The sequence below is a fragment of the Eubalaena glacialis genome, chromosome 5, assembly GCF_028564815.1.
Source record: "Eubalaena glacialis isolate mEubGla1 chromosome 5, mEubGla1.1.hap2.+ XY, whole genome shotgun sequence".
In the NCBI taxonomy this organism is placed as follows: Eukaryota; Metazoa; Chordata; class Mammalia; order Artiodactyla; family Balaenidae; genus Eubalaena; species Eubalaena glacialis.
Window position 1 is genome coordinate 1213771 of NC_083720.1, and position 12272 is coordinate 1226042.

Sequence of the window (12272 nt, forward strand, 5' to 3'; positions counted from 1 at the left end):
GGAGCCGCCTTGGCAGGGACCTGAGCACCATAGTTTTACGCCCTTCCCCGCCCTCCCCCCGGATTATCACAGTGCACAGCCCGGACCCACTCCTCACAGCCCAGTGACGGGGCTCTTCTGGAGACCTTGTGAAGATGCGCGTCCCCGGGGTGGGTCCTGAGGATCTGCATTTCCCGTGTGCTGCAGGGCCGGGGAGCTCTGTGTCCCGGCTGTGAGGAGTGGCTGTCTCGGGGCGCAGCGGGGCGGGGCTCCTCGGCCACGTCTACGCCCTCCCGAGCGCAGACCCGAAAGGAGGAGGGTTGGTGCTACGGCCGGCGAGAAAGCCAGCCAAGGGCTCGCCCCTGTACCCAGAGGTTGTGTTTCCTCCTGCTGGCTTCTCAAGGGTGCCTAGGAAATTGCAAGTTACCAACAGTTTAGTGATTTTGGAAAAGTGTACTTTTTCTCTTACCACTTATCATTTCCTGCATTTACACAAATACAGCTGGAATTGTTTCCACCAGCACTGTTTTCAATGAGTTACAACATCAGTTAAACACTATTTTTTCTTTGAAGCCTTTATGGGACGTAGTTCCATGACGTGGGAGTGAGAGCGCCACGTGCTGAGTAGCCAGGGGCCGTGTGCCGCGTTGTGTGAGTTCGGGCATCCAGCCTTCCTATCGCACCTTTCCTGTGTCCGCAGGTTGTCGCTGAGCACCCGGACGCCTCCGCCGAGGAGATTGAAGAGCTGCTTGGATCCCAGTGGAATATGCTCAATGAGAAACAGAAAGCACGCTATCACACCAAGTTTGCCCTCGTGGCCCCGTCCCCGTCCGAAGAAGACTCTGGTAACCGTAGCTCTGTGCTCGTGTCCTCTGCCTAGCCGTGGTGTGTGTCGTGTGGCGGCCTGCGCTCCGGCTCTGACCCGAGTGCAGCGGTCACAGTAAAGCAACCTCTGCTGCCTGGTCTCCTTGCTCGTTGTCGCCAGAGCTGTTCCGTGGGGTCCTCTGTGGCCCTGCGGGCCCCTCGCTCTCCTTCCCCTGCAGCCAGTGGGGGGGGAGGTGCGGTGAGGGAGCAGAAGGGAGGCACGGAGTCCAGGCGGCCTCCAGGGCCGGAGGCTCGCGTGACGGGCCGGGGTCAGACTTCAGACCTTGGTCCTGCAGCGAGGCTGCCGTCCCGGCTGGGGCTGCGCCTGCACCTCGTGGGGGGCTTCCCACTGAGGGCAGGGGCTCTGGCCCTGGGGCTGGCCGTTCATGGCCTGTTGGCCTGAGAGCTCGCAGGGTGAGGAGGGTGACCGTGGACTGACGTTGAATGTGGGTAGCCTCTGGTTCTTCTTAGGCCTTCAGGGGGAAAAAACAAAAAGTGCCGCTTTGCCCTGGGCTGTGGTAAGAGAAGGGAGGCTTAATGCTGTGAGCTCTGGGGAAGACAGGTCACCACGGTTGGGTGTGTCCTCTGTGCCTGTGGGAAACTGACACCTGTAATGGGAAGATAAGTGTGACGTGTTTGGGTATCAGTTTGAAATACAAAAGGATTCTGCATCTCTCAAGGCTCGTCATTGAAGAGTTGTGGAGAGGCCTCCAGACTCGCCTGACAGGGTGCTTCGTGGGCACGAGCTTCGTGGGCATGAGCTCGGTCAGCACCGAGGTGGCCTACATCCGTGTTGCCTTCCTGTTCTGTTCACACGTGTTCCCATCTTGATTTTAGGGCTTTCTAGAACTCCACAGCAACCATCTAATGATATCAATAGTGAATTTCATTCAAGTTGTTCAGGGTTTGTTGCAAATACTACAATTTAGAATAGGGAGGATGTTTAGGATTTGTGTATTTTCTTTAAAAGGCAAAAGTTTACCAGACTCTTCATCAGTACGCTAAATCTAGAAAAGTGTCCCTTTTCAGTGACTGCTGATTTAAGAATAGTCAGGTTTTATTGAAGCCAGATTCAGCTTACCCTTGAAGAGTGAGTGTGACTTGATTGTGTGTCCCGCTTTGTCACTGTCCCGAGTACTTGGCAGACGGGAGCGTGGGTGGTCCCTGCCCCCGATGTGTGTCAGGTGTGTGTTTGCTCTGCAGGCCTCGAGCCCTCCCTCTCAGGGACCCCAAGATGACGGGAAAGGCCATGGTGTCAGCTGTCCCATCCTTTCAGTGTTAGGAATTCAGACAGATGCCCATCTTGCTCATCTCTGTAACAAACGACCACTGCCTCCTCCTGGCACAGGGGAGGTCCTTACGTAGAGGGCGAAGGGCTGCACCCTCCCCTCCCCTGGGAGCTGTACCTAGTGCACACGTGCCGAGGAGGGGCTGGCAGGTCCGTGGATCCACAGCCACCGCTCCACAGGCCTCTCCTGGTGTTCCCTTGAGGCCGGCCCAGAGCTTAGTGAAGGGCACTCTCAGGCCGGCTTATGCCAGTCTGGTACTGGCAGCTGGTGAGGCCAGCGCTCCGGTTCTGCTCTTCTCTTGCTATGTTGGGCCTGGACCTGAGGCAGAGCCCCGGGCCTGTGTCAGCCCAGGGCTGCTGCACGCAGGGACCTGAGCCTCCTGGCCGGTGTGCTCCGCCCCCCTCCGTAGGGTTTGAGGACAACACTGCCCTCCCAGGAGATGTTTGGTGAACAGTCCAGGAGCAAACCCTGAACGTCTGTAAAGCAGTCCTGCAAATGGAGACACTGGACTTGTATTAAATAAACCTTGGTGTGTTCAAATTAGTTCTCTCTCTAGAATCTGCATTCTTACTTTACGTCTTGTTTTTCTGTCAGTACAGTTCGGACACCTTAAGTCTCAGATTAGGTGGTCTCCCTGAGGACACCTAACAGGTGGCACAGTTAAGCAAACATGTAGAAGGTGCTTAGTTTGCAGATGCACATGGATTGTTTCACTTAAGATGCTTCTTTAAGGAAATGTGTTAAAGGACTTTGTAAAAATACTGGGTTATATTTAGATTTAATGCTATAGTACATTAAAATGTAACAGATACCAATATAATAATCCCTAGATGAGATAAGGATTTTCTACTTGCCATTTGGAAAGTGCAGAGAGATTTGACCTGTGGTACTTAGGCCTTGGAAATGAACAGGGTTTCAGGTGGCCCATCACTGCTGGATCTACACGCTGAAGGCGCTGGGCAGCTGCTCAGTGCTCTAGAGGACAGCTTGTGGAGGGTTTTTCATGTAAGTTTCCCCCATCCCCATTCCAAGGTAACTTAAATGGGAAAAAAAGAAACCACACGAAGAGGACACAGGACCCTATAGAAGATGCTGAAGTTGAGGACGCTCCCAGGAAGAGACTCAGGACCGACAGGCACAGTCTTCGGAAGGTAATTACGTCCTGGGTGGGCCTGGCTGCAGGAACCAGTTCCCCTGAGCCGCAGGCGGGATGCGGGGAGGCGTCCTCTGCAGGCGTCAGCTGGAGGCCGGGGCTGGCTTTCCCCTTGGAGCTTCTTCGAGAAGGCCGCTGAGGAGAGCGAGTTTTTATCTGCCAGGGAATTTAACACATCCCAACACTGAATAATTCTTGATGTTTAGATTCAACAAAATTGTATACTTAAAATGACTCTTGAATGTAGGGCCTATTATTCAGTGTGTAAGTAATGAGTTGACAGGAGAACATCAAAATCCACTATATGTTATTCTTCATAAGAAGTTTAAAAATCCGTTAAAGGCATTGAAATAGGTTTTATGAACTCATTCCATTTATTAGTAATTCATATTATTATTTACTTAATGTGAATACTAAGCAGGCTATGTAGGCCTGTTTGATACAACAAAAAAGTATTGATGTAAAGGCCCAGCTTTTGTAAAGGCAACCACAGGACCTCACAGCTCTAGCCGGTGCCAGCCAGTGTCAAGGGGCAGAGCTTGCCTGGTACCTGGAGGAGCATGAAACTGACCAAGGGTCAGACATTCAGAGGACCTGTATTGTTGTGTCTGGCATGCGTGCTCGTGCGTGTAGAGAACGTGGGCTCTGCCAGTGCGCTCTGTGATTTGGACGCCCGGTTAACGTCTTCATGAACTGAGAGGTTAGACTTTGTACCTTACATTTGAGTTTATGTTTATTTAATAGTAGTTCTGGCAGAGTAGCTGTACTCTGATTTATGATTTTGATTATAACTTCAAACTCTTCCTTTTTTTTTTTTTTTTTTTTTTTTTTGGCTGCTTGTGGGATCCTAGTTTCCCCAACCAGGGATCGAACCCGGGCCCTTGGCAGTGAAAGTGTGGAGTCCTAACTACTCGACAGCCAGGGAATTCCCCGAACTATCTTTTACTGATCTAAATTGAGAAGTTGTTCTTTTTATTGTTTTATTTCGAAGAATAGAAAATAAATCTCACATATTGCTCAAGCATAAATATGTGGCCATCACGTCATCTGTCTTATTTCTTTAAAGGTGTATTTGCAGTTCAGGAGAGCAGGCAGGCCCTGCCCCATTTTCCTGGACAGGAGAGCATTCTCCCGGGGCACCTGTCAGGTGTCCAGCAATGAGCTAGGTAATGAGCTAGGTAACACTGACGTGTGCAGTTACCTGGGAGCACATATTCAGTTTCTCCTCTGGCCACCTGCCGTTGAAGTGGTCCTTTACTGACAGTCATGCTGACACTGGTTGCTTTGAAATATTTGTATAAGGGATTTACCTAAAAAAAAAAAAAAAAAAAAAAGTGTGTGACCCTGGACATTTGAAATATCAAAATTCACATTAAGTAGCTAGACAGAAATTTTACTAACTAGTAGCTCAGGAAATAACAGATGATTTTTAAAGAGAGTAGTGTTAGGTTTGGTTTTTATAAACCTAAGTTTATAAGCCATATCGGGTATAATTCCTAATATGCTTTGAGCACTTGGATGGGCCAGGTAGCATTCCCAGTGCTGGGCATCTGTTACTTTGTCCCCATCCCTGCTGGAGTCCGGGGCAAACTTGGCCTCCTGGGCAGCAGGGTGGCTGTGAGGCAGTGGTGCCCCAGTGCTGTCCAGACTACATTATTTGAATTCTGAGCGCTAGACCAATGTTGATGATATTTTTGTGTGTGTGCTATTTTTCTGTTGTGAAATGTGCTTTCGGATGATCTTTGTTTGTGAGCTTTGTCTGGGGCTTATCTCAGGACTGGAAAGGGTCCGCCTGGTGGGCTGGAGTGAGCCAGGCGCACGTTGCATGGACTGGGCTCGCCTAGGGTAGAAGTGGCGCTCCCTCCCGGCTCACTGCGCGCTGAACCCAGAGGACGGTTGGTAGCTTACTGAGGAGTCTCATTTGAGGTTCTCAGAGTGACCCGGCCCCTGCCCCTCCCTCCCAGCAGTTGTCAGCGTGGGGTGGGGTGGGCAGGGGAGAATCGGCCCAGTTACGGAGAGGGTGTCAGTTGGGCAGCCACAGCCGCTGACCGTCTGTGCAGAGCACGCTTCCGCAGGAAGACGTTTCTGTCACACGGCTTTTCAGCAGCCTGTGTTAGTTCACATTGGAGACTTTTCCCCTTTCTTTCCTTTTTCGTTTTCTTTGTTCTCCCTTCCTTCTTTCCTCCCTCCGCCCCCCCCCCCTTTTTTATAACAGAGAGAGACGTTCACAGACAAAACATCCCGCACAGGCTCTTGCAAGGCCATCGAGGCAGCCTCCTCGCTCAAGAGCCAGGCAGGTAATGTGGTCAGCGCTCCTTCCAGGTCCCCTGGGCTGGCGGTGGGCAGCCGGCCTGGTCCTGTCCTCGGGGAGCCCCCGCTGGGGGCCGGGGGGGGTGGAGCCAGGGGTGAGCGTGTGAGCAGGAAGCTGGAGCCTAGAGGGCGAGGTGGGGAGGAGGTTCCCATGCAGTTAAAGGTGAGCCGCTTTAGTGTGCGGTTGACGGTCAGCTGAGTGTCACTGAAGTCACTCTACTGCTGACTTCTACTTGGCTTTGCTGTTTTCAGTTTAAATTAGGTTAGAGAAGTGATTCGAATCAGAAATGTCCAGGTTTCTGACTTGATGGTACCAGTTGTTGCTGTGAATTCCACTATTTTTAGTACCCAGTTCTCCATGTATATTAGCTAAAAAGTAAAAGTAATGACTGGTTATTTCTGTTTTACATGTTGAAGAAACTAGCTCAAAATGTTTGTGAAAAATAACTGTCAAAACAATGAAGGGGGAATCAGGTCACTTTTTACCTTTTCATTAATTATCTTTTTGATGTATCTGTCTGGTAGTTCATTAAAGAAAGCTTACCATCTCCAAATTGTAATAAGAAAGGAAAATAAAATACAGAGTAAGTGAAGATTGGAAATGGCTCTGTTTCCCTTATTTTGCATAAAGAGCTGTACTGGTTTTTAAAAATTAATTGAACAGACTGTTTTAAAAAAACAGACGTTTGTGAACAGTTTGAACACTGACTGGACATTTGATGATAGAAAGGGTTGTTACTTTTAAGTGTAATAGTGCTGTTGTGGCCGCATTCAAACCTTACGTGCAGAGGTGCTCTAGCTTCCCATGGGTAAAATGACATGTCTGGGATTTGCTGCAGAAGAACCGGCAGGGGGACGTGGCACCAGGCGTGGGTGGACTGGTGTGGCCCAGGTGGCGGGTTGGGGGCCGGGCAGGGGGACCTGACATCAGGCTTGGGTGGGACTGGTGTGGCCCAGGCGGGGCTTTGTGGGCTGGGCAGGGGGACGTGGGAGTTCACTGTCCAGCTCGTCAGCCCTGATTTTTCCACAACAAAAAGTTAAGCCCAGAAAATCCATCTTTAGAAACTTCATTTATTAGCGGGGTACTTTTAAAGCAGGAAAGAGATTGAGGATTTAAGGTTTCAAACTTTACTTTATAAACCAAAATTATCTTACAGCCACAAAACATCTGTCTGATGCCTGCAAACCCCTGAAGAAGCGGCACCGGGCCCCCGCAGCGGCGTCTGCGTCGCTCGCCTTTAGCAAAAGCTCTTCTCCTTCTGCATCCTTAACTGAGAATGAGGTAAAATCATAATAATAGTGATCATCACGCACTCACACAAAGGCCGTTTAGTTACCCACATTGAAGTGTGATAAAGGTCAGACTTAATCAGCGTGACACGGGTGTTCTCCACAGACACAGGGAGGTTAGGTGCTCTGAGCCGTGTCTATTTCAGAGAGAAATACACACGCACACGGTGTATGCGTAAATGTACGTGGCTGTACTTCAGTATTGATGCTTTTAATTGTGCTTGAAATCTGTCTTCAAGATGTTGGTCCTGTGATTTTTCACCCGGTCCTAACCTGACACAGCGTCAGCGGGGCTGCCCGCGGGGCTGGTGTGCTCACGCAGCGGGATGGCGGGGCCCACACGCTGTGCACATGCCTTGTGCATTCCGTGACTTTGGGTCCACAGCTTTGGTCCTTTAAATTCTGGCATGTTTTTAGGTCCCTGAGTGTCGAGGTGAGTCAGGACTGCCGTGGTAATGTGACTCCTCTTTTCTGGACTCGGAAAGTATCCGCTAGTGAAATTGTAGCTGTTTGAGGCTCTCACACATCACTGTATCATGACATCTAGAGCATCGTCAAATCTGAAGTCTTTGCCGTTAATAAAAACAAAATGAAAAACAGCCTCAGAATGTAGGTATGACCCTTTTTTGTCCAGAGGGAGTCTGGGATTCCCAGCTTTAGAGACTACCCAAGGAGCTTATTGTCGAGTCTTAATTTCTTGTTATTTTGTTCCCTGTGATTCTTTTTCTCATTGTAGACGTGAGTCCTGTTTTTAGACTATCTGTGAAGAGATGCTCACCTTGGGCTTTTTCGGAACAGGGTAGTGAGGCAGGGAGTGGGTCAGAAGGTGGCACTTCTGACGCGGTCTCCACTGTGGTCCGTGGTGGGGACGCGGCGTCCCCTGCTCTCTCAGCATCAGGTGCTTATGCCCATTAGAGGGGGCCGGGCCTTCGGGGGTGGGCATCTGCTCTCGCAGGCGTGCAGGGGCCTCAGGGCGGTGTGGGGTGGGGCTCTCGGCCAGTCTTAGTGGGTGTAGGTAACTGAACATTTCTTACATTTGGGCACGGTCAAGACAACGCAGGAAGAATTCTTCGCTGAGCTCCTGGGAGCTTACTGAAACATGAAAAGGCAAATTCTATACAAAACATTTTTCCTATTTTTCTTGTCCAAGTTCAGATTAGTATCCTAAAAAGTTAAATAAAAGGTGGTCTGCAATTCTAAATAAGAGGAATACTAAAAGTTTCAGTTCCATAGACCCTTTCACTTAAGGCAGTTTGTTTAAAACACTTTTTAATGAGATTTTCTGGCATCATATTTTGGCCCACTTATTTGGTGGAGTTTTTACTTCCACTGTTGTCAGATACCATCAAAAGAGAAACACTGAGGCCGCTGAGATCTTGTCTGTTGTTCCTGGTCATGAGTCGTGTGGGTTAGAGGCGTGGGTCTAGAGCAGCTCACCGTGGGGCCAGGATGGCGGGTAGAGGGTAAAACGTGTTTGTCAGACACACCTGATGGTCTGACATTGGTTTTGACCAGGATGAGTTTCATCTTTCTGGCTTAGACATTTGTTCTGAACTTCGGAAGACTTAGATGAAGCATTTTACAATCATTAGGCTTAATTGATTTTTAATTCTTTAGAACTTCAGAAATAGATTATTAAATACATTTATATTATATATTAAATACATTAAAATCATACGCCTTTTTGCATTTTGAAGGTGATACATAGATTCCATAGTGTGCATTCTGTTCCTTACATGAAAAACATTTAAATTACTAGGCTTTTTCTATCAGGCCACTTTTGTGCGGCTTATATAAATCTCACATTAGAGTTCATTTTTATTAAAACCGCTTTAGGTGAACAAGAAGGCTTGTCTGTTTGTGTTAACACTACTGAACTACAGTGCACATTTACGACGTCTGCCAGGCTAAGTGCCTTTTAGCACGAGAGACAAAGCGCAGTGTTATAAAGAAACATTCTAGAAGCCGCTAGGTCCGGTTCTGGTGGGCACTGGGCGACCATGGGGCTGCTGTTTGCAGGGCTCAGACTGGCCCCTTATTCGGGGTGAGTCACATGCCCTTTGCATGTTTATATTCTCTCCTTTCAATACCATTGATTAAAATAAGGAATTTTCATAGGGTTGGTGTTTCAAGACATTTTAGGTCATGTTGTGGTCTAAATTCCTCTCAAACAAGGTATATGTGATCAATAAAACCTTACATTAGAATAGTTATTCCATAGTAGTACTGCATCCCCTAATGAGGAGGACAGATTAAAATCACACACTTGCATGACAAAGGCCTGGGAAGTAATTAATGTGATTTAAGTGTTTTGTAATTTCATTTCTTATTCCCTTAGTAGAGCAAATTCTTATTTTTTTCGCCTTCACTGGTAACAGCTTTTATGGGAGCCCACATCAGCCAAGTTGGATTTGAACTCAGCTGCTCTGTACTGCACTTAAAATGATGTAATTTTCCAAGATGTCTGCTGCAGGCGGCGTGTCATCGTGCACACTCAGTGGCATTCCTTTCACAATCAGTTATGGAAGATGTGTGATAATCTGTTTTTACTGGTATTAATAATACATACAATGAAGAAAACAGATAACAAATTTTAAGACCAAGGTAAGATACCTAATCAAGGCCATTTAACCAATCACATTCATCTCATAACAGAAACACATTCATATTCCAGTGGTCAATGTAGATTTCAAGTTGAAAGGATGCCCTCGATCAGGGGCTGTCCTGGGCGTGTGACAAGGACAGCACACTGTAGAGGTTCATCCTGTTAGAGGTCGTTTTTCTCCTCTAGTTCATAACTTACTGAATTTTTATTGAAAAAAATGTCAGCACCTGTACCTTCAAAAACAAAGAACAAACAGCACACATTAAAAAGAGTCCTCGTCGACTGTTCTCATTGCTAATGGAATGTATTCAATCCTGTAGATAGTAAACTAATTTCCAACATAAAAGGCAGGAAGACTTTTGATTCTGTCTTTTTTTACTAAACAGTTTTACTATGACACTAGCTATAGTAAATTTGTAGGAAAAAAAATGTCATTTACAGTATCATTGTGAACCATTTAACTCTTTTGATTCAATAACCCTTATCTAGGGGGGGTCCTATAATCAGGTTATTTACACCAACCTCTTCATTGGTTGCTTTTGTAGAACATGAGCCATTATATTAAATGTCTCAATCTTGGGTGACCACCTGGTGTGCCCCAGGGTGTCCGCATGTTTGCATGGTGAGGAAAGGCCTCCGTGCCCTTCAGGTCATAGAGGCGGGAGGGCTCTTCACGTTACCAGGCCGGTAGCACTCGGTTCATTCCGAGCGGACTCTTCAGGTGTGTTTTTCCTTTAATGAGAGCTTCTCACTAAATACTTGTGTTCTAAACCATTAAGTAGTGTAACGCATGTAAAACACTTGGGGTGCCTGGCGCCTTGCAAGGACTTAGTGGTTCGCTATTGTGACAATAATGGTTATAACAATAAAAATAATAAAATCACCATCATTCCATTTTTATCCAAAAGTATAAATTTTGCTTTGGCATGAAAAGCAATCCTCTTGAGTGCACTGTGCGCGTGGGGGTAAAGTAACCCTAGAAGCGGCCCACGCTGGGCTTGACTGATGCTTCCGGGTACTGGACTGTGGCTGGGGGCGCGACTCTGCTCAAACTCAGTGGACACGGGGCCTCCAGGACGGCCTCAGTCACGCTGTCCCTAAGGGACGTGGAGGAGCTCAGGACTGATGTAGGATTCTCAAAACACCAGCCACTAAATTTTAAAATGGTGGTGTAAAAATGACCCTAGTTCAAGAAGCCATTACCCAAAGTAAAGACTCGAGCCTGGAAGGCCTTTGACAAGGATTAAGAGACTTGTTTGAAATTATGGCATGATGGATTTTGAGTTGGTAGCCAGCCAGCGACCGACACGTGATGGGTGCGTTAGGAGCCAGCAGAGAAAGGGGCGCCTTCCTTTTTGATGGGGATGACTCGATGTTGTGTCCACAGGAGCAGCGTAGACTTAGCCTCAGCTGAGTAAATAGGGGTGCGTGCAGGAGAGGGGGAGGGGGCAACGCAGTGTTTCTCAGCGCGGGGTGGGGGGACCTCATCCCACGGGAGGCGGGAAGGTGCCCAGCAGGCAGAGGCAGATGTAGTCAGCATTGTTGTGGTCTCGCTGAGGAACGCTGGTGGGGGGCAGAGTTCCCGAGAGGGCCTGCCCACAGCTTCCTGAAGGAGGGGAGTGGAAGGGGCTCCTGTTCTGAAAGAGCTGAGGGTCGGGCAGTAGTTTGTCTGCAGGAGCACAGATCCACTATGCTGCTATTTATCGCGGAATGGCTTCCTTTCCTAAGGTCAAAGTAATGCCGATTCACCCTGGTCTTTAGTCATTTGAGCTGACAGTTGTTGAGGTGACTTTGGCTATACCATGCACAGAGTCACTGCCGTGACCGCTCCTTCCACGTGCCACACTTGGGCCTGGTCGGGAGGTGGCTGTGAGGAGGGCCTCTGGAACAAAACGGGAGGCCACAGGTGGACACTTGTCTGAGTGTACAGAAGCTGAGATGGTAGCTGTTCCAGAGATGAAGGTAGCCCGCGGTAACGGAGCGGCCCCCCCGGGCCCGTGCCGTGTCGGGTAGAGCTGCTCCCACTGCCGCCCACAGACTCCTGTCTCCTCGTGCACCTTTCCCAGAGTCTTCAGCCGTGGGGGACTTAGGTGAGGTTGCCTCTCAGTCCTCTCTTTAGTATCTCGCACATTTATACCTCCCAACTGAAAGTAACCTCACTGTTTTAAAGAGGACATTCCTAAAAACCGACAAGAAACCTAAGTAAAGTTTCACAAGGAAGCAAAGTTTCAGAAACGTAAGGCAAAGTGTGGCTCTTTGCCGTGTGTGAGTGTGGGAGGGTTAGCCTGCTCCCAGGGTGGTCTCTGTGAGGTCCCCGTCCCAGTGTTAGCTGTGCCTGATGCCGTGGTTTTCGTGGGAAGTCCACACAGAACCACAGGAACGTTTCAAGTGGAGCACTCAGGGCCGGGGAGTGGAACGGCGGGGGCGGGGGGTGGGGTTGGCCATTTCAAGAGGTTGCCGTGGTAGGGGACGGGAGCAGCTGAACACACTGGAGGAGAGGACAGTGGAAAGGCGAGGTTTGCTGCCCCTCTCGGTCTCCTGGGCCCTGGTCTGCTCGCCCAGGGTTAGGTCCGGGGTGTGTGAGCGTGGCCAGGCTGGGGGCGACTCTCATAGCTATCGAGTCTGTCTTAGAAACGTTCTAATGAAAAGTCAGACTGTAAATTAGCATCTACTTCCGAAAACATAAAAGGTGCCCACGTGTGGGCTTAAAATTAGGGTTCTCCACCAAAAGCCTGGACGTTGGGCCCGCTGTGGCAGATGAAGAGCTGAGGTTTTGTTCACC

General features: G+C 48.9%; 1 protein-coding gene across 9 annotated transcripts in view; it reads left to right on the plus strand.

The window, feature by feature from the left end:
* The window catches only part of NSD2 (nuclear receptor binding SET domain protein 2), a 77114-nt gene that overhangs the window by 42713 nt on the left and 22129 nt on the right, over positions 1-12272 (plus strand). For 7 of the 9 annotated variants that reach the window (XM_061191814.1, XM_061191820.1, XM_061191821.1 and 4 more), the window contains exons 6-9: positions 680-824; positions 3165-3283; positions 5501-5582; positions 6753-6877. In XM_061191814.1, the coding sequence (XP_061047797.1) occupies positions 680-824; positions 3165-3283; positions 5501-5582; positions 6753-6877 (471 nt within the window). Of the gene's footprint in view, positions 1-679; positions 825-3164; positions 3284-5500; positions 5583-6752; positions 6878-7302; positions 7485-9263; positions 10422-12272 lie in introns of those variants that run through there. The other 2 variants (XM_061191822.1, XM_061191823.1) reach the window with 2 other exon arrangements.